Source organism: Hermetia illucens, chromosome 1 (assembly GCF_905115235.1).
Source record: "Hermetia illucens chromosome 1, iHerIll2.2.curated.20191125, whole genome shotgun sequence".
NCBI lineage: Eukaryota > Metazoa > Arthropoda > Insecta > Diptera > Stratiomyidae > Hermetia > Hermetia illucens.
In genome coordinates, this window is record NC_051849.1 from 4,236,765 (window position 1) to 4,259,021 (window position 22,257).

A 22,257-nucleotide genomic window follows, 5' to 3' on the forward strand; every position below is an offset into this window, starting at 1 on the left:
CTATTTTTTTTTTGGGAGTAGGGTAGGTGAATGCGTTTACGCACAGAGTGTTGGACTCCCGCAACAGCACGCTGGCGGACTACCAACTAAACACCTCCCTGTCATCAGAGAACTAGCCTGGAACCGTTTGACACATTACTTCGGGCTAGCCCTCCCGCTCTCCCGGCTTTGGGAGCCTTCAAGTCAGGGAATTCCTTTCACCAACGGGAGGGAGGGGAGGAAGGGAGTTGTTAGTTCAGGGAACCCCTTACCGTCCGATCCCTCTGCCGGTCGAGTTCAATCTTCTTCGTAGTAAGAAGAGCCCGAACATAATGCGCAATACGATTCCAGCTGCCAGCGCTCTACAGCATCTCTCTGACAATGTTGTCTGGAGAGAGCTCTCCTGTGTCTGCATAAAGCTGCTGGCGGAGGCCGTCCCACCTCTCGCAAGAGAAAAAGGTGTGTTCAGCGTCATCCGCCACTCTATTGCAGAACACACAATCAGGAGATCGCGTCTTCCCAACCCTGTGCAGGTAAGACTCAAAACATCCATGCTCACTTAGAAGTTGGGTAAGGAAGTAATCAATCTCACCGTGCTTTCTGTTCAACCATGGGTCTAATTTGTCGCCCCTTGGCTCATTTTGCCAAGAAAGTTGCCACTCGCTAAGGGTGCGTTGACGTTCTTCACGGGCAACCACTTCTCTTAAGTTTTCGCCCTTACGACGATAGATAGCTTTGCGCTCCTTGGCAAGGAGGGCAACGGGGATCACTCCCGCAATCACCATCACAGCCGGTTCGGAGACGGTGCAATAAGCAGACGCCACTCGCAAAGCTCCCCGCCTCTGCACTTGAGCGAGGCGTTTACGATGCACCTCCTTGTCAAGGGCATCAGCCTATACCTCCGCACCATAGAGAAGGACGGACTGCGTTGCTCCCATGAGGAGACGTCTCCTAGTTGATATAGGGCCGCCGACATTCGCCATTAGCCGACTGAAGACCGCGACTCCTGCTGCAGCCCTGTCCGCGGCTGTTTTGATTTGCTCGAAGAAGCTCATCTTCGAGTCGAGCATTAAACCAAGGTATTTAGTCGCTGGTTTTGACTCTATAGTGAACTCGCCGATCGATATGGGACACAAGGTCGGGATTCTCCTTCTGGTCAGGACGACTACTTCGGTTTTTTCCAGCGCAAGGTTGAAACCGTGAGCAGTCATCCATCCGCTTACCCGTCGCATCAATATGCCAAGTCTGCTTTGCGCCTGTTCAACAGTGCGTCCGGCAACAAGTACTGCAACGTCGTCTGCATAACCGACCAGGCGCGACTCTTCGGGCATATCGAGTCTCAGTAGACTATCGTAAAAAGCGTTCCAGGGGTCCGGCCCTAGGATGGATCCCTGCGCTACTCCCGACGTGATTTCCATCCTCCTCTGACCCTCTAGCGTCTCATAGAACAGGGAGCGGTCTTTCATCTTAATATCCGCAAGAGATAGCTTGGCACGTGAAAGGAGTTCTTTAGTGTGCCTAGCATATCTGTCCATCTTACGGAATTGAAGGCATTTCTGACATCAAGCTTATGAGGAGCACTATCCGTCGAGATCGGTGGCTGTGTGCCCCGGCTCGATTAAACGCATCTGCGACCTCCATAACAGCATCCAATGTAGATTTCCCTGTTCTAAACCCGAACTGCCTTGCGGATAAGTCCCCGGCAGCACGGATCGCTTCAGCGAGTCTACCCCTGATGAGCTTCTAGAGCACTTTTTCGGCCGTGTCAAGCATACACAGCGGTCGGTATGCAGACAGGAGCTCCGGGTCTCCTTTACCCTTACTGATCAACGCGAGTCTGGCCACTTTCCAGCGACAAGGAAAAATGCCCTCCTTCAAGCACGCGTTGAACGCTTCGAGCAGCAATTCTGGCCGTTGGCAGAACACCAGTTTGTAAACTTCCGCCGGGATGCTATCAGGACCTAGCGCCTTCCTGTTTTTCATAGTGAGAACCGCTTCTTCGAGTTCTCCCATTGTGAAAGGGGGGCAATCCACGACGCTTTCCGCGCTATTTACATCAACCCGTACAGGGTGTCTGGGGAACAATGCCCGCACAATGCGGTCCATCTGATCGGTGCTCAATATGCAGGGCTTCCGCAGAGCCCCGATTTTCCGAGTGACAAGCTTAAAGCCAGGTCCCCACGTCATTAACAAGATTTTGCCAGGCGCGAGCTTTGCTTTTATTTATAGCGCTGCGGAGTCTCCTTTTTGCTGATCTATATTGTGCCTTTATGGCACATGCCTCCTCGTTGGCGTACAAACGTTGTGCCAAACGGTGGAGCTTATGACACTCCTTCCGTAGGTCGGCAATTTCCGCCGTCCACCAGTACATAGAAGACTTGTCGCGCCTGGGGCCTCTCCAGGGCATTTAAGCCTCACACGCCGTCGTTATCAGATTCATCACTGAATTTACGACGGTGTCAGCTGCGACACCACCACCCCCCGGAGTGCCCCCCAGTGCGGCCCTACCTGCTCCAAGAGCTTCAACGAATCTTCCGATGTTCACCCTCGCGACATTCCACACGCAGGGGGAACGTCGTGTTGGTGCTCGCCGGCAAGTAGCGTCAAACACTTCGAACGCAATGTACTGATGATCACTTGCCGAGAACTCTTCTAGGACTCGCCACCCGTCCACCGATGATGCCAGAGATTCCGACGCAAAAGCGATGTCAGGAATGCTTCCTTCACAACCTGGGCGCCGAAACGTTGGCGTGGATCCGGTGTTTAAAATTACAAGCCCGGTTCTCGCCGCCATTTCCAGAATCGGTTTCCCTCTGGAGTCTGATTGAGGCATGCCCCATTCAATAGCCCTGGCATTGAAATCACCGCCAACCAGGATTCGCCCCTCCGTGCTCGAAACAGCGTCCTCCAGAGCATCAAGCCGGCGCTGAAAGTCCGGAATCGACTCATTCGGCGTCAGTTAAACGCTAAAAAACGTTATCCCTAAACACCGGATCCAGACAAATCCGTCCCCCCGGCCTTCGGCAAGAACACGAAGTCGAACGTCGTCCCGAACCCAGATGGCAGCGGTGCCCGATAAGTCGAGATATCATGAGGACGGGTCCTTGTTTCGGTATTGCTCGCTAATCAGCACTAGATCAGCATTTACTTCCGCAGCGAACTGTGCTAGCAGCTGGTGAGCGGTTGCACTCCGGTGCATGTTAATTTGCAAAATGCGGATCATGGGGTTCGCACCCTAGCCCTCTCCAATTCCGCTCTGAAGATCGGATACCGTCCCGAGTCCGCAGTGTGTCCGGCACTTTCGCCAGACGCGCCACGATCCCTGCAGAGAACACAACTCTCGCTTTCCTTGCAAGTCTTCCCTTGATGACCCGCTTGGCCGCATCTCCGGCATGCTGACCTCCTGTCTAGACCCTTGCAAGCTGCTGACGTGTGTCCATAGTCCAGACACCTGTAGCACTTGGTGGGGACTATCCGCATTCTTACCCTGCATGCTACCCATTCCGATTTTGATTCTCCCGCTGTTAAGGAGTTTCCTCGCATATTGTTTGGGGACTTCCGCCACGGTGAGCTTTTGTCCTCGAGCATTTACAGAGGTAATGCCTACCCGGGCATTGGTCACCTCTGGACATTCACGCTTTAGCGTCTCCTCTACTTCGGCCTTTTCTGTGAGGCAGTCAAGATCCCGTATTTCTAGAGAGCACATGGGTTCTAGGCTGGAAACAAGAGCCTTCTCCCCCAATAGCCAAAGGAAATACTTTGAGCGAACTTACAAGGTACCATAAAAAAAAAATGTTGGCAAGGAACTGTCTAAGGAGACGCACCAAGGGATGTTGGAATAGACCTGGAACTATGGCTCTTTGCATCCTATATTGGACTCAACTGTCGACTCCCCGCTGATACTTACCTTTTTGAAAAAAATTACCCAAACACCTCTGGGATGAATTCAGCTGCATTCATGCAAGGTCAATGTTATCGAATCTCTGTAAAAGTTGATTGACAATCAACACAGTTACCTAATGTTGATTTCGCCTTCATTAGCATACACTGCACTCCATTTCGAACGTTTTTGCCGAAACACACAACAAGCAACTCTCAACATGAATATATTAATTTTTCAGAAAAGATTCAGTTGGAGCGCGTCTGGAAAGGTCAGCAAACTAATAAATATGTATTAATTTCGAATGTATCTCCACGCTAGACTTGCTATCTAGTTCATACCATGGACGAGAGAACGTTAGCATCATTTTCCGGCACTACCTGTGCGGATCCCCAATGTACCTGCCGAAGAGGTTTGCCAAGCGGAACGCTAGTCTTGTCTTTGGTGACGAGTTCTGCTGCGGTCCAACTACTCACTCACCGTCTCCAGATTGCATGTAATTTATGTTCGTCAAAAAGAATCAGTTTTGTTTCTTCCGTGTTGCAAAATTCCACTCTCACTTTCACCTGTGCGCCTTTACCGTGTCGCGATGCTCCACCATGGATGGCCCACGAGACCGAAGGCGCTGGTAGCCCCAGCTGGCTGCGGTTACTATGGCATCATGTGCACTACCACTAACTGGTTGTTAATGTTCAACAGCAATTTCAGCAATTTCCATGCAATTATCTGGGCAACATCATATGTAAGTGATGCAAGTCAGACAAGAGAAACCCTGAAAGTGCAAAGATCGAGCGAAGAAGATGGAGGCGATGAGGAAAGTCTTCGCTCAACCCGTGGCCCCCAAATCAATAATAATTGGAGCGCAATAACCGGAACTCTGAGTTCGGTTAAAGAGTATAATTAGATGCCAATTTGTTTCGGTTTTTAACCAAATAATCGCTAATCGGAGTTGGCAAAGTGAAAACCGCAATTCAGATAAATCCAGGCAAACAGCTTCATCAGTGGTTAACAATGATTTTCACATAATAAACTTAAGGAACGCCCCAAGCAATGAAAGCTTCTCTCCTCAGCTATTAAGATAGATAGATGGATAATCCGCAAACAAACAACCTCTTTTCAGGGGCCGAAATGTTGGCTTGAATCGAAAGCTCTTCGAATGCATCCTAATTTTTTATGCCCCCCCCCCTTAAGTAAAACGCTGCTGGCTGATTCAACAATCTATTTATTTGCAACTCAATATTTTTCAACAATTTTCCCGTTGCCTTTTTCACAGATACAAAAGCTTTTCATCGTACTAAGGCGACAAGATACATTTCTGAAGCTGTAAAATGGATGAGTGGACTGCAAACATGCTTAAGGCCACCATCTCAGATCTAACGTGGTAACATAAGACTTAACAGTTAACTAATAATCACAATACTGAAGGTAAATCGAAAGTACACAATCAAAAAGATAAATCTAAATGGGTGAGAAGGATAGGATACTTCTCGACAGGATCAGAAATGGGCGCGCCAACGATTGTGATAGGCAAATAAAAAGAGGGGATTTGATTTTTTTTAATTTTTTTTTTTATAAAAAAACATGTCTATTAAGAGATAAAAAATTAATAAAAAATATTTGGCTCACACGTTTCAGATGGCTCTTTTCATCTATTCTTTTCACTTTTGTTTTTTTAGCGAGCGTTAGACTCTTTGTGGCGCTTAGTAAGATGCGTTGATTTCATTAAGAATTTTTAGGAAGAGATTAGAAAAAAAAGAACCAACAGAACTCCTCAGCTCAACAATTATTGCGAACCTTGCGATAGTGCTTTAGTGGTGATAGTCGTCGTGATGGGAAATGATTGGTACATGAACTGGATATTTTACTGGTACTGGGATTTCCTTGTGGACGGGCACTTTGACTTCCGAGTAGACTGGGTATGGCTTGTCAACTGGTACTTTAACTTCGTATGGTACTGGTTTTTCAACAGTGTATGGTACCTTCTTGATGACAGTGTATGGTTGTGGGACGGGGACCTTTACGTGGACTGGGTATGGCTTCTCGACGTACACTTTGTATGGTTTGTCAACTGGAACCTTGACTTCATAGGGTACCTTCTTTTCTACGACAACTGGGTATGGTTTTTCAACTTCGACTGGGTATGGTTTTGGCACATGAACTGGGTATGGACGATCGACTGGTACCTTAACTTCGACTGGAACCTTCTTGATGACTTCGTATGGTTTTGGAACTGGAATTTCAACCTTGACTTCATATGGAACCTTCTTGATGACTTCGTAGGGTTGTGGTACTGGGACCTTGACTTCAACTGGAACCTTCCTGATGACTTCGTAGGGTTGTGGAACTGGGACCTTGACTTCATAAGGTTTGTCTACTGGTACCTTAACTTCATATGGGACCTTCTTGATGACTTCGTATGGTTTGGGCACATGGACAGGTACTTTGACGTATTCCTTGACGGTGTATGGTACCTTCTTTTCAACAATGTAGGGTTGTGGAACTGGAACTTTCACTTCATATGGAACTTTACGTTCAACAGTGTATGGAACGTGCTTCTCTACAGTGTATGGGACTGGGATTTTCTTCTCAATAGTCACCGTCTTGATGTGTTCATGATGTTCATGACCTCCGAAGGAGTAATCACCCAATGAGCCGTACAATCCACGCTTTTCAATATTTGACGATTCAGCTTGTTCTGACTCCTTTTCCTCGGCTTTGGTCTCCTCTGGAGCAGCCTTGGCAGCTGGTTCCTCACCACAATAACCCAATGTCACGCACAAGGCGAGACACACTACTAGGAGCTGGAATATTAGAAGAAAATCAGTTAGTTCTGCATCTTCCCAATATAGACAATAACCAATATATCCCGATGCTGAGGATCACATCTCCCATCAAACAAAACAAATAGTGTATGTGCATCCAACTGGACAGAATTTCTAGTCGCAAGAATATCCAACACTTGTAAGACCACTCGATAGTGATGTCGTGATATGAAAGTGCAGCCACTGTCGCTGACTAATCTTAATCCACAGAGAACGCTTTCACCAACATTTTTCACGCTCACGATCTAGAACCGACTCATTTCTGGATCAAACTGTCCAGTGCAGACACTTCTTGCACATATTTCCATCCAGTTATATAATCCATGTATCCAGTTAGCACTGCACGTACACTTTTCATGAAAATGGTAAGATCTTATCCGCCAGCTTTCTAAAGTAATCCACGGTAGAACCAAGAAGATAGTTGCAAATTACCATTCGCATAGTTGAGCTGTTACTTAAAATACAACAGGAGCTTAAAAACAAACTAGTGAGTTATTAAAGCAAGATGTAGTTGGTACTGATTCCAAAATGGCCATTACACCGCTATATATACAAAAGCCAATCTGGCCGAATAAAAATTGAGCGGAAGAATTGATGGAGTATGGGGTCCAAGTAAACTCCTCTTCGTCGCACTTCAAAACTCCACAACATAACCCCCAGCCATGGTAGTTTAGATGCTCCTCCGCTCCCCTTAGCTAGCCGTGGGTCCATGGATGGCCGCGTTCGCGTTTTCATTTTCGTTTCCTAAACAATTGGCAAATGCATAGCGTGCACATGAGACTCCGTATATGGTGCCGAGCCGTTCCATCACACAAAAATCTTGCATTTTTTCTCTTACATATGTTGCAGCTTTTCTTGAGATTGAACGCAAGATATGTTATGGTCGCTTAATCTAAATTCACATACGCTATTGTTCAATCACGTAGATGTTGTTACCTCAGGTACAATTTTGCCTATAGTTAATTGGCTTTGTGGATATCTCGGTGAGAAAAAAAGACCATCGAAGACGTTATGAAATAGAAGAATTCTAATAATTCTCTTGCAAAATGCAGCAGGGAATTATGGAAATTTTTCTTTATTTTGTTTCTATTTGACAGCCTCGGGCTAGTTAGATAGTAATTGCTCAGCAAGATGGTAAGAATTTTCCGAATACTTACTGGTAAAAAAAGTGCTTGACGCAAAAATCAGTTATAGCACATCAGCACCAAAAATCTGATGCATGACCCGTCCATATCCAGGGTACTCACATAGAAAATGTTCCGTGAAATCCGCTTCCTCATTACAGGATGGACATGTATCATCTTGGAGAATTCCTGTTCTGTACCCTGTGCCCAGCTAGTGAATTATGACCAGTCAAAATGCCCACAATACTTCTGCAAGTCCTCCTGCTTTTCGACAGGATAAACTTTGCCGTATGCATGCATGCATGTCATAAGCAGCATTAAGATTCAGCCACCTGTCATTATGAGAAGCTTGTTCCTAATTTTTGATAGCAGCATTAACCAATACTACTTACACTCCAATTGCTGGTTCCGCTCCGGGCATGATGGAAATTGAACCCTCTTTGCTAAAGCATCTGAGACTTCATTTCCCTCTACAACACAATGACCAGTTACCTAGAGTAGCTCCATCGTATTGAATCTAGCAACAGAGTTCAATCGGTTTCTACATACCTGAATGATTTTTGAAGTGACCAAAGGACTGCTCAATGTCCTCAAAGCAACTTGGCTATCGCTACAAATTGCGATGCGTCTGCCACTCAACCTCTCGTCAATCATCCAGGTTGCCGCCCTTAGGATCGCATACGCTTCAGCCTGAAGGACCGTTGTATATTTTCCCAAGGGAAAGCCCACTTCTCGTTTTTATTCGAGAAGTAGACTCGTGCTCCAGAACTCTGTTCCGGTTTTGAGCCATTGGTGTAGAAGACATCAGTATATCTTGATACGCATTCTTCTGGTTAGTCCCAGATTTCTCTTCGTATGAATATAACTTTACATCTTCTACCAAACAGATGCATGGGGATCCGAGAATCGGAAGGCATTGTAAGGACTGGATTCAGTACTCCTAGTAACTCTTCCAATGCTCTGTGCCCGCACGTCCAATATTTTCCCATAAATTTAGTCGAATTAGTCTATGAGCTCTCATTGCAGTGCTCTGAATAAACAAATCCAAGGGCTGCAAATTGAGTAACGCATTTAGAGCTGCGCCAAATGTCGCACTCATGACACCGGTGACACCCAGACGCACAGTTCTTTGCAGTGTGGCTAGTTTATAGCGAAAACTCTTTTGTTTCACCTTAAGACACCACACTTCGGATGCATAAACAAACATGGGTCTAATGATATCAACCTATATTGGCATTACTACCAGAGGCCTAAGTCCCCATCTCGACGCGAAAGTCCGCCTAAACAGCCCATAAGCTGTGAGAGTTCGTTTTATCTTTGCCTGTACATGTGTGTTCAAAAGAAGCTTTTTATCTAGAAAGACTCCCAAATATTTCTTCGGATAGTTGAAGCGTTGTATCCCTCATATCTGAAAGGAAAATACCATTCAGTTTCCTCCTTTTTGTAAATAATACCAGTCAAGCGCCCCTTCAATGTCCACGAGCACCCCCATCGCGTACTCACCTCTCAGAGTTGCGTCCTCTATCTTTGAAACCAAAGCGTAAAGAGCTGACTCACAGGACTTTAATTCATTTAGTGGCTGTGACCTCAGCACTTTCTCGCGAGTGTGACTCTCTCTCTCTCCAAACATTTCAACGAAAGTGACATTAAGCTAATTTGCTTGAAGTTCTTTGGATTTGAATAATCATCTTTCCTTGGCTTAGGCATGAAGAAAACCTTAACCTTTTCCCAGACGGAGCAAGAAAAATATTTCTTAAAAGTCGCTCTAAGTGCTCCATACCCTCCTTTAGCAGTCCTGGGTAAATATCATCGATACCACGTGTTTTGAAGTGTCCAAATGATAGTATTGCAGCTCTCGCCTTTTCATTGGTAACAACCACTCATACAGTGCGCCAATTCCTCTGCAACACCTTCGTATTGAAAAGTTCGCAGAAATCGCCAATTTTCTTCCACCCACTTCTGAGACCTGTTCTCCCAGGTGGAGTACTTCCAACAGAATTGTATAAACTCAACCCTGGAGTTTGTGAAAGTTCCATCCAATTTTCTAAGAGAGTCCAACTTGGACGACTCATCCTTATTAAGGATAACCCATTCCGTGAATTGCATTTTTAGCCAAGCCAGTAACCATTTTGATGGCAATCATGGTTGATTTGGTTTTACGGAACCCATACTGGCGATCTGAGATGCCTCCCTGGCTCTCGATGACCCGGAGTAATCTGTTATAAATTACCCGCTCCAACATTTTCCCCATAGTGTCTAGAGGACATATGGATCTATAGGAGGACGGTTCTTCTGGAGGTTTGCCTGCCTTAGGCAGCAGCACCGGCTTCTGCCTCTTCCATGGTGCTGGAAAGATACTCTCATGCACGCTTCGAACAACTCCGCGAACATATCGTCTACATTTTAAGGCAAGTTTAAGGGCCTTATTCGGTATACCGTCCAGACAAGGGACTTTGCTGTCGCCTATTCGACTGCAGATCTGGTGACAGGCTCGGTGGCAAATCGATCACTAGTCCACCAATAATTGCGTCTCCTAGTGGGGAATAAGCACCTCCTAGGCATAGATGCGTCGCGTGCTTTTGAGACGCTTTGTATGGCAAAGAGAGCTCTATCCATGGAGGTGCCTGCTTCGCTACCCAGGTCTAACCGTACCTGCATGCATGTCTGTTCATCCATCGCTTTTGCAGACCATAGTGTTCTTTTGGATTTTGGCTCCCGGGGTGCGCTTCTCCTGCCCTGCGGCTAGGTCCTTAGTTCAAACGTGATTGCCTGGTGGTCGCTGTAGCTGAAGTCCCCACAGACCCGTTAGTCTTTTCGCTACTCCATTCATGACCCACGCATTAGAATCACCGGCTACCACCTTTGGACCTCTTCTCCTTGCGTTGCGAATAGGATCGTCTAACAGGTCTTCAAACTCAGGCAGTGTGAGGCCCGGTGGGACGTAGCAGCGTTTTGCTCACACAAAGCCACTAGTCGCCTGACCCATGCCATAGTGTATGGCTTGACGACAGTACACCCATTTCACCGATCCGCTAGTCGAATTTGTGACCCATACACCCCGTCAAGTTTTCTGTACGGTTCACTAATGATAGCAATCTCCATCGCGGAGTAAGTGGTCTGCACAAGCAAATCCTATTCGACCCTGCAATGATTGGGATTTATTTGTACCACTTCTGGTAATGTGTCGGTTATCCCGCCCTTCCTTTTCTTCGCACAAAATGCATTTGAAGTCCATATTGCACTCCTCCTCAATATGTCCTTTCTCCCCATACCTTCGACATCGATGGGATCGATCAATGCCACGCGCTGGTGCATGCTTTCGCGAAGTGCCAAACATGAGGCATTTAGAACACTTCTTTAGTGAAGTTTTGTTCTCTTAAACGGCACACTACCCATTCATTCCGGTCTTCTCTGGTTTTCGTCTTCAGCGCTGCCTCCGTTGGTACTCGTATTGTGACCGTTTGAATACCGCCATAGGCTTTTCGTAAACCCACAAAAAACTCATCCGTAAGTTCTTCCAACTTGATTACTCCTTTAAAGCAGTACAAATTTCTCCTTTCGATGCCACTTCATCGAGATCCTTACATTGTCTGTAGATCTCATGTTTTTGGGTACGCACTGCGCACGCTCCCCAAGTGACTTCTTAACTTCAGTGCGAAAGTCATCAGTTTTGCCTACGGTGAATCTTTGATGAAGTGAACTCGAACATGATATCTCCTTTCAGGATTCTTTGGACTCTGTTGAAATTTCCGCTCAGATCTCTTGGGTCGGAGTCAGCTTTGACTTTTCTGAGTATCTCCGCGTAGGACAGATTGCCCCTACTGGAGATAACAATCGCCTCTGGACGAATTCGCGCTTTCCATTCGCTCTCTTTTTGGTAACTTCAGTCGTTTTCGTTTGCCTTGGGCTTCGCAACGCTGGCCAAGGATGTTCCTAGATTCGCTATCCTCCTCGCCCCCCCCCTTCAACTGTAAGTGCTGGTTTTCAGAATTACCTGTCCGCCTTTTTTTTCTTAGGCGCCTACTAATTATTTAGAGGATCACCCTTTCTTCGCGTACTCGTTTATTTCTCCATAATTCTACAGTAATAGGGTTAGGCTTGTCTTGAGTCACTTGTGACACTGTTGGAATCGCAAGGTTCGGCGTATCCTTAATATTGTTTTCCTTAATCTGGGATCTATAATAAAAGACTCTAATAGCCTCCACCATATTCTTTATGGCTTGGTGCACGTTGTACTTCTTCTTTATAAACTCAGACAGCACAACTCAAATTCTCGCTCCAAGCTGGATGATGGGTAATTCTTCCGGATCGGGACTCTACTCTCTATGAGCCGCGACAGGGTTACTCCTTTTATACGCTCCTTCACTTTTGGCGTTTATTGACCTTGCCTATACCTTGCCCTTTACCGTCTTTGGCATTGATGGAGATCTCAGATTTGACGAGCTTCATTTGAATTGGTCTCTTTTTTGGTTCTGGAGTAGCTCTAGCTGTCGCGCCTCTTGAACATACGCGATGGGTGTTATCACCGTTTTTGTTGTCCAATGATCTGCTTCCAGTGCATCTTTCTTTGGTCTTGTTACCGGTATTCTCGGTACGCTTGAACACCTCCTTCTCTAAATCCAAATCACTTGTAGTATTATATACCACGATGGCCAAATTGTCCATCCCCGAAGCACTGGGGTCGAGGGATATCGACGACTAGGAACTTGCTTGCTAACTCTCAAAAGCCGCCGAACTCCTGCACCGTAAGTTTCCCCCTTCTCTCGTCTTCCATTGTGGTTTTATGTTCTGGGCATCCTTCCCATAGCTATTTTGATACTTGCACCAGAGATGAGCAAACGTTAGCCCATTCATAGTCAGAAAAGAAGGCGCAAGAACACATATTTACACATCCATAGGTATGCCCCCATCCGCCACTGGGGTCTGTTTGTCTGTCACACGCATTTTCCTCGGAAACAGTTATAGCGATTGACACCAAATTCTACGTCGAATTTACATGCAAAGGGGGGTGGGGGTGGGGACGTTGTTTTCACCAAATATAGTCATGTGGGGTATCAAATGAAAGGTCTTGGTTAGTACTTTCCAAATCCGCAGTTTTGATATTTGTTGGAAAGGTGGGGAGTGTGGAGGGTGGAAAGTGATCATTTCTTTCACGGACTCAGTCCCAGAAACTGCCCAACCAAAAAATCATCCTGGGCCTATAAATATCGGTGCCTACAAGTTCAGTGAAAACGCCAGCAAAAGCAGGAGTTCATATTTTCAAAATGGACTGATTGAAACGGTGCTCCAATAAACACCAGGTTGATTCTGTAATGTCCCCATAGATATCCTCATCCTGAAAAGATCTAAGCTGAAATGACCATGTGCCTTTATCAACATTTCTCTTCTTCAACAAGCCAGAAAGGCTTGACAATACTGAACTAAGCATGGAAGCTGGTATGACCAATTTAATTGTAATTCATTTAGCAGGGGTTGTAACTTATCATCATTTAATTCTGAAGCGTGGCTTACTGGACTGGAATTGTTACTTTGAAGTACCGCAGAACCGTTTCCAATTCAATTCAATATTCAATTCGTGTCGTGGTCTTATCCCGAACCCTCTGGAGTTTATGGTTTTTGGCAATGAATTTTTTGCTGAAGTATTTTCGGGAAATTTTTTCCACACAAAAGCATATCTTTGCTTTAAGTTGGATGTTGGATCTTAACAATCACATCAACCAGCTGGCAGCATATAAAAGTGAAGCAGTAACAACACCGGTTCACTTGCGCGGTCTGGTTACTATCGCCAACATTTAGCGAGCTAGCACCAGATCACTGGCCCTTAGATGAAATCGTTGATCTTCATCTGTTGATTTATTTGGCAATAGATTAAGCTCGAAGCTATGTTTTATCATACTTCACACTTGACTCTTTCTCTATTATGCCTTAACAGAGACTGTAAGAGCAATGTCAGAGCACAAAAGTGCTTGCCTCGGAAAACTACTCCGGTTACACTATGTCGATGTGCTCGAGGGAGCTCCTCATTGGCAGCATATTATTCGACCACAGAGCCTACTACCGGTGACATGCGAGTTATCAGACCACCCTGTCCTCATATCCTGGATGTTCGTAACAAAAAGGACGCTGATATTGGCCTTGAAAGTGATCGTCACCTTACGGTCCTAATGACCGTTGTTATGTTCGCTACTTTTCGAAAAGTTAAAGATTTTCGACTCCCGAAGCTTACTTGATCCAGCTTGCATAGTCCAGCTGTCATCCAAAAGTTGCTTGCAGATCAAACTGCAGATATCTAGATTAATCCAATTGAGAATATAGATGAACCTTGGACTGTCATTATGTGCCCTGATGGGTCAGTGGCTAGAGCACTAGATGGGCGAAGCAGAAGGTTGAACTTGACGATCCCCTTACTGATTTATTAATCGCAGCTTTCGCAGAGTTCCTATTTCCACTTATCCGAAAATCGTGGCACTTTTTCCAATGAATGAAAGAAAAGAATGACCGTGGAGGAAGAATTGAAGAAGGTCCCCAAAATTCATCATTAGCCAACTCAAGGTTAGGTCTCCAGATGTAGCCCTGCTGTCCACTGCTGCTTCGATTTGCTCGAAGAAGCTCATCTTCGAGTTGAGCTTTGAACCAAGGTATTCAACCGCTGGTTTCGCCTCTATAGTCAACTCGCCGGCAACGAGTGCCGCAACGTCGTCTGTATAATTGACCAGACGCGACTCTTCTGGCATATCGAGTCTCAGCAAACTATTGTAGGAAGCGTTCCAGTAGTCCAGCCCAAGGATAGACTCCAGTGCTACTCCTGACGTGATTTCCTTCCTCCTCTGGCCCTCTAGCGTCTCATAGAGCAGGGAGCGATCTTTCATATAATCTCTCAATATTCGCAAGACGTGAAATGAGTTTTCTAATGTGCCTAGCTTATCTGTTCATCTTATGGAATTGAATGCATTTCTGGCATTTCTTGGTTCGATGAACCGTATCCACGACCTCCACGGTGGATCTCCCTGTTCTGAACCCGAACTGCCTTAGGGGTCGCTTCAGTAAGTCTATTCCTGATGAGCTTTTTGAACACTATCCCGGCAGCGGCGGTATATAGGCGTCAGCTCCGGGTTTCCGTTTCAGCGCAAGTCTTACTGCCTTCCAGCGACAAGGAAAAATTCCATACTTCAAGCAAGTCTGGCCGTTGTTGGAACACCAGTTTGCAATCTTCCGCCAAGATACCATCAGGACCTGACACCTTTTCGTTTTTCATAGTGAGAACCGCTTCTTACAGCTGTCTTATTCTGAAAAGAGGGCCGGTACGGGGCGTCTGGGATAGGATGCAGAGCTTCCGCAAAACTCTCCCCCGTCCTCGCTGGCGTGTAAACGTTGTGGCAAACGGCGGAACTTATGAAATTTCCTCCGTAGATCGACAATTTCTGTCGTCCACATCACTGAACTTACAACAGTGTCAGCTGCAATGCTACCACCCCCGAAGCGCCCCCCAGGGCAACTTTAATTATTCCAAGAGCTTCGACGAACTTCGCAGAGGGAGCGCCGGACTGGTGCACGTCAACAAGTAGCGTCCACAACTTCGCATGCTATATACTGATGATTATTTTCCGAGAAGTCTTCCAGGACGATGGTGCCAGAGATTCTGAAACCAAAGTGATGCCAGAGATGCTTCTTTCGTAGCCCGGCGTCGAAACGTTAGCGTGGATCCGGTGTTTAAAACTACGAGTCCGGTTCTCGCCGCCATTTCCAGGATCCGTTTCCATCTGGAGTTTGGCTAAGGCTTGCCCCCTTCAAGGGCCCCAGCATTAAAATCACCACCTATCAGGATTCGCCCCTTCGTGCCCGAAACGGAGAGAAACCAGAGCATCAAGCCGGCTTCGAAAGTCCGGCACCGTTCACCTGACCCATAGGTCAGGTAAACGGTGAAAAACGTTACCCCTAAACACCGAATCTATATTAACCCAAGGCTGAAGGAGGCCTGGTGGTCCCGACACCAGATGGCAGCGGTGCCCGATAGGTCGAGTCGGCATGAAGCCCAGTCTGTGTTGCGATAGTGCTCGCTGATTAGCACTTGATCAGCCATTAGCTTTGCCGCTGATAAGTGGTTGCACTCCGGTGCATGTTAATTATTAGAATGCGAATCATGTTATTCGTGCCCTTCTCCTTTCTATCTCTGCCCTAAAGATTGGACCCTGCATGCTACGCATGCAATTTTATTTTGAGCTTGCTCGTATGGTGGTCAGGGACAACGAGTTTTTGGCCTCGAGCTTTTTCAGAGGCGCTTCCTATTAGGGCATTGATTACCTCTGGACATTAAAGCTTTATGATGAAATCCGCGCACGGTTGTTGTCAACCAACAGATCCTATTTCAGCTTACAAAAACTGTTCCGCTCGAAACGTCTCACCATAGGGTCAAAGCTCTTACTGTACAAGACAATGATCTTGCCAGTCCTAATGTATTCCTCGGAGACTTGGGTTCTAAGCAACGAAAATTGCGTTCGAGAGAAGAATCCTCCGAAGAATTTTTGGCCCCCTACATGAGGATGGACGATCCCGTAGCCTACATAACGACGAAATCTATGAGCGATACCATGACCGTCCGGTTGTGGATAAAATCCGGCTCAATAGGTTACGGTGGGTGGGTCACTTAATTCGTATGGATGAGGATGATCCAGCCCGGAAAGTCTATAAGGACAACATCTATGGTAGAAAAAGAAGACAAGGCAGATCCTGCCTAAGATGGAGCGATGGCGTAGGTCAAGACGTAGATAGCTTTTAGGGATATCGAATTGGTGGACCTCAGCGCAAAACCGGGATGTCTGGAGTTCCTTATTAAGGCAGGCCTAGACCGAATACCGGTTGTTACGCCATTGATGATGATGATGATGATTCACGCTTTATGACCTCTGGATCGAGTTGTCTTCGGGCCTAGTTCGTCGCCTTCGTTTTCCGCATGGAAGACACTTCTGTTAAGTTGAGGGTTTCAACCTCTAGCGGATTTCACTAAGGACTTCCGTAAATGCCCTTCGTTCCGTCGGCTTAATGAGCAGAGCCGATGGTCTAGTCCTTCTTCGTTTCCTCATTTTTTCTATTATTGGCTTTTGGTTTCTAACTTCCATATCTTTGGACAAATGAATCTCTGGCAACACAACCAACTGTTTCCTCTTATCTTTCCTCGCTTTCTTTTTTTAGGCGCTGGAAATTACTTGGATACAGTCTTCTTAAGGGACGTCTTCATCTTTCCGCTTTTTGCCAGCTGTTTCTGCTTTCCAAGCGTCTTTCGCTGCTCTTCACATTCGCCTGTAGAAGGAGATGTGGTGCAATCCATTAGCCCGTCTTTGACGTCTTTGTTGACGTTCTCCTCAAGGAACGTTGCCGACCGCATACGATTCACCACTGCCGCGCAGTTCCTGACGAGCCTTTCCTCTTCGACTCTAGCTAGGACGACTGCACTTCTACTCGGTTCGCGTTTGAATCCACCTACTCAGTACTGAGCTTTTTCCGAAACAGGAACACTACAGGGCATTGGAACTGCCGTCCCCGAACCATCAGACGCCCCGCTTGGTAAGGCTTCCTCTTTATTTGGGTATCCCGGTATTGCACACACGCTGTTTGCTGCGGTAAACCACGCATTTTCGCGCTGCGCCCACGCAGCCAACTCTTTCTCCTTCCCTGCTATTTCGTCTATTTTTCTATGTAATTAAGTCTATTCTTCATGGAAATTTCACCACTATAATATTTGGTGTAGTCGCTCTTCTCCAGGAAATCGCTCCTGTCGAACGCACCTCTTGTAACGCAGCCTTATATTAGCACAGGGTATCGGCTAGCTCCTGGACAGCATTCATCTGTACAGGGAGCGCAACTTCCATGAGAAAATGCGCAAATCGTTAGTCCGCTTTCGTTACCGGGTTCGTCGTTGCAGTATACATTCAGTTCGAGGCCGAGGTTGTCAGATCTATACTGTCAACTCTCAACCTCAATTTATCTCTTCTTCCCCGTTTGCAACTTTTCGCTGAGAAAGAACTCCCAGCGGTCACTACATGGAGGTGGAGATAGTGTCTAGTAATAGAGCTGTTGGTGCTGATTCAGCAGGCGTTTCCCAGGTTCCATCCACGTTTTTGCCCTGGGGCGTATACTACCCTTTGACAGCCATATAAAAAATTGCTTAGAATCATTCAAATGCTTGGCTTCGGAAAAGGTTAAATTCTATAATTGCTTTTTTTACCAATTGGTTTCGAAATTGTATTTAAACATCCAAGACTTTTTCATTTTTTTTCATTCTTTGTCCCGTTCGCAAGTGGGATCGGCTCGTCGTAATCGGTTTCGCCATTTGGTTCTATCAAATGCTTGATCTAGATGGCTTTTAAATTCCCATCCAGTGTGTCAAGCCACCGTTGTTTCAGCCCGCCCAATTTTTCGTCACCTACTATCAACTTCGATGTTCAGACCAATCTTGATAAGTGAATTCTCGTTAAAGCGAATTACGTGATCATAAGATCGAAGACACCACTCTCACAATTTTTCCACGATCGGTGCAACTCCATATCGATCGCGGATATCCTCATTTGTATTTCTAAAAGAAAGGTGCCAACTACCTTACAACTGCAGATCATCACTGAAATGTGTGTTGCTCTTAAGTTTGAATTTACATAATTGAAATGAAGGAGGTAGCGATTCTGGGCCTCAAGAAGATTTCAGCTCTACTCTTTTTAATAACGTAATTTCGTGAGGCAAAAAGAACATGACAGGTTTGAACTAGCGCTGTCAGTTAATTTCTCCAATCCTTGCGCTTCCCCCACGGCCTCCGCCAAAAGCGGATTCTGTTTTAGAGGACGTGCGATATACAGTAGACCCGACATTGAACGATTCTTCATTGGAAGGGATTCACTGCCTATTCTTCAACAACTGTGTTCGCTATTAAGAAAAAATTGCCTGGAAAGTCTATCAGGATAAAATATTATAGGATTCCTCACGCGCAATGGGTATATTGAGCTGAATAATTGATATAAAAAAACGTCTAGAACACTCAACGCCGGTAAATCTAGTATTGATATTGTGGCGGCACATCGGAGGTGCGAACCCTTAACGCCATAGAGAATTCGCCTCTGCCGCCGCATTGAACGGCCGTGAAATCAGCTGACGGCCTGAAAAGAAGCTGAAAGAAAAATGGGAAGAATGACCCTCTCTTGACTACATATTCGTTGCCAAAAAGTATAATCTGAATAATTGTATCGAAACATGATTAAGTAGTGTAAATGACATAAATGTGAATACATAATTTTGATAACGTAACCAAATTACTTAGAATAAAGTGATTTAATAGTCTGGTGGTATACTGAGATTAATTTTTCGGAGCTCCAATATTTTCCAGGAAGTGGCAGCTGTTTATGGACGATATAGCTAGGCTTCGCAAGCCTTCACCCAAATAAAGAGAGGACAGTATTCGTTTCAATTTATTGGCAAAGATATTCCTTAAAATATCACTGACATCTTAAAACTCCGCCATGCTATTAACATAGTATGCTGGCCCCAAGCCCAGGTAAAAGAGGAGGGTTTGAGGCAACGTACTCTGTACTATCCTCAGTAAAACCAAAATAAAATGCTGAGATCAGGGAAAGAGATAAATAGAGTATAGATGGAGTTATTCTACTATGCTAAATCCTACCTGATCTCTCTTGGTGGCAGGCCCCGCGACAGGCCGACCAAGAAAATGCATACAATGTCGTTAAAAACATGATGATCGGATTGAGTCACAAGCCTCGGAGAAATGCTAGGGCGCCCACCTCAGTCGACGCGGCAGGACGGGCCCCGGTCCTGTCGAGAAATGGGCAAGGGTTCTTGACGCATGGACGGCGTCAGGACGTAAGCAAATTAGTCCACACACAACGAACAAAACAAATACGCGTCTGCACGCTAAATGTTGGTACGCTAACTGGAAAGACGGAGGAACTCGCAAGAGCCCTTCAGAAAAGGTCCATTGACATCTGCGCTCTGCAAGAAACCCAAAACCCAAAAGCTGCGACATTGAGCGCGAATGCGGTAAAAATGGCTACAAACTTCTCTATTTTGGTAATCCACACACTCAATATGGTGTTGGCATTGCCATCTCAGAGGGTTTCCGTGATGCCATTAAAGAAGTTGAATGATTTGATGATCGACTGATGAAGCTCACCATTATATCAGCTGATCGCAATATTCACTTCTTCACCGCGTATGCACCACAGACAGGTCGACCTGATGCCGAGAAAGATGCCTTCTGGCAACTTCTCGATGCAAAGACTTGTCACGTGCCTGCTGACGATTACATAATCATTGTCGGCGACCTTAATGGTCATGTGGGTGAAAAGGCAGACGGTAACAGGTGCCTTGGGGGAAAGGGGTTCGGAGCGCGCAATGAGGGTTGCGAGCGTATAATCGATTTTGCGGACACCCATGACCTTGTACTTATGAATACATGGTTCATCAAACGATTGTCTCATCTTCCCACATTTTATAGTGGGAACAATAAAACGCAAATCGACTATATTCTCATAAGACCCCAACATTTTACCACTGTCACTGATTGCAAAGTCGTTCCCTATGAGATCATCGCACCTCAACATCGACCGTTGATTGTCGTCCTGCGAATTAAGCCACCGATAAAAAAGCGTTAGGAACGCACTGGCCCGCCGCGCATTAAATGATGGCGATTTGGTGAGAAGAAAGAAGAAACTGTCTCACTCATACGATTGCCAACCATTACGAATGTGGAAGAATCATGGAACCAAATGAAAGATACGATCCACAAAGCGACCTCTGCAACCCTCGGGGTCACCAAGCCGGGTAAGCGGTACATCAACCAAGATACTTGGCTTTGGAATGATGATGTTGAAATGAAGGTCCGTGAAAAGAAACGCCTCTACCACAAATTTCTCGACGATAAAACGCCTGCTAATTGGCAAATTTATAAGAATGCCAACCGGGAAGCAAAGAAAGCGGTCGCTGTCACCAGAGCGAAGCTTTTTAAAAATCTTTACGATAAACTGCACACTCGGGATGGCGTGAGAGATCTGTATCGACTTGCTAAAAGCCGTGATGAACGCACACAGGATATCGAACATTTCTGTTGTGTTAATGACAAGAACGGTACTTTGCTTACCAACCGTCGAGCCGCAACGGATAGATGGCGAGAATACTTCGAGCAGATTTCAACTGAAGAATTTGCTCATCCTCCACTTCCACAATCATTACCGACATTTGGAGCAGTTCCACCAGTCAGCGCAACTGAAGTCGAGGAGGCAATAAAACAAATGAAATCGGGGAAAGCAACAGGACCTGACGACATCGCATCTGAGCTCTGGAAAGCGAAGAGCTGGGACCCAACACTGTGGCTCAGTGAATTCTTTAACCGGGTTATTCAGGAGGGAAGAACACCATCTGACTGGCAAGAAAGTACCACTGTTCCAATATGGAAAAAGAAAGGTAATCCAGCAGAATGTTCAAATTACCGTCCGATCCGGTTACTTTCCCATACCATGAAGATTTTTGAACGCATTCTTGACAACCGTATTCGCGAAATCGTTGAAATAACCGTGAATCAAGCCGGATTTGTCAAGAACTGCGGAACTACTGACGCAATACACGCTGCGCGGTTACTCATGGAGAAACACCGTGAGAAGCATCGCCCTCGTTACATTGCATTTCTGGATCTAGAGAAAGTGTTTGACCGTGTAGCACACGAACTCATCTGGTATGCTTTACGACAATACTTCGTGCCAGAAGAACTCGTGCGCTGGGTTCAATTGCTCTACCACGATCCGAAAAGTAAAGTTCGAAGTATGGCGCTTCGTGTCTCTGTTGGTGTTCATCAAGGAAGTGCCCTCTCACCACTCCTCTTTGTTCTTGTTATGGACACCGTCACACGGGATATCCAACGTCCAGCGCCCTACACACTGCTTTATGCAGATGATGTTTTCCTAGCATCTGATAGCAAAAATGATCTCGAGCAACTTGTTCAAAAATGGAATGATCGCCTCATGCAACACGGTCTCAGATTGAATTTAAACAAAACTGAATTTTTGACGACCGGTCCCCATGAAACAGGCACAATCACTGTCAGCGGCAGTGATCTGCCCAGAACTGAGCGATATAAATACCTCGGGTCAACGCTATCAGCCAATGGAGAACTGCGTTATGAAATTGCTTAACGCATTAACGCAACCTGGATGAAGTGGCGTTCCACAACTGGTGTTCTTTGTGATCGACGAACGTCTAAAACCTAAAATTTACCGCAATGTCGTCCGTCCAGTCGCTCTCTATGGTTCTCAGTGTTGGCCGACTATAAAAGACAATGAACTGCGTCTTGCGGCAATGGAGACGAAGATGCCACGTTGGACTAGTGACGTAACACGTTTAGATCACATCCGAAATGAGGATATCCGCGATCTTTATGGGGTTGCGCCGATCGTGGAAGAGT

General features: G+C 46.0%; 1 protein-coding gene across 1 annotated transcript; it reads right to left on the reverse strand.

Moving 5' to 3' along the window:
- Nucleotides 1-5,526: 5,526 nt before the first annotated feature.
- On the reverse strand, nucleotides 5,527-7,239 carry LOC119646327 (mantle protein). Its single transcript, XM_038046752.1, has 2 exons — nucleotides 7,114-7,239; nucleotides 5,527-6,660 (listed from the first exon to the last, which is right to left on the reverse strand). Exons 1-2 carry the CDS (start codon nucleotides 7,120-7,122, stop codon nucleotides 5,668-5,670), a joined length of 1,002 nt encoding a protein of 333 aa, XP_037902680.1. The 5' UTR covers nucleotides 7,123-7,239; the 3' UTR covers nucleotides 5,527-5,667.
- Between the last annotated feature and the right edge of the window lie 15,018 nt (nucleotides 7,240-22,257).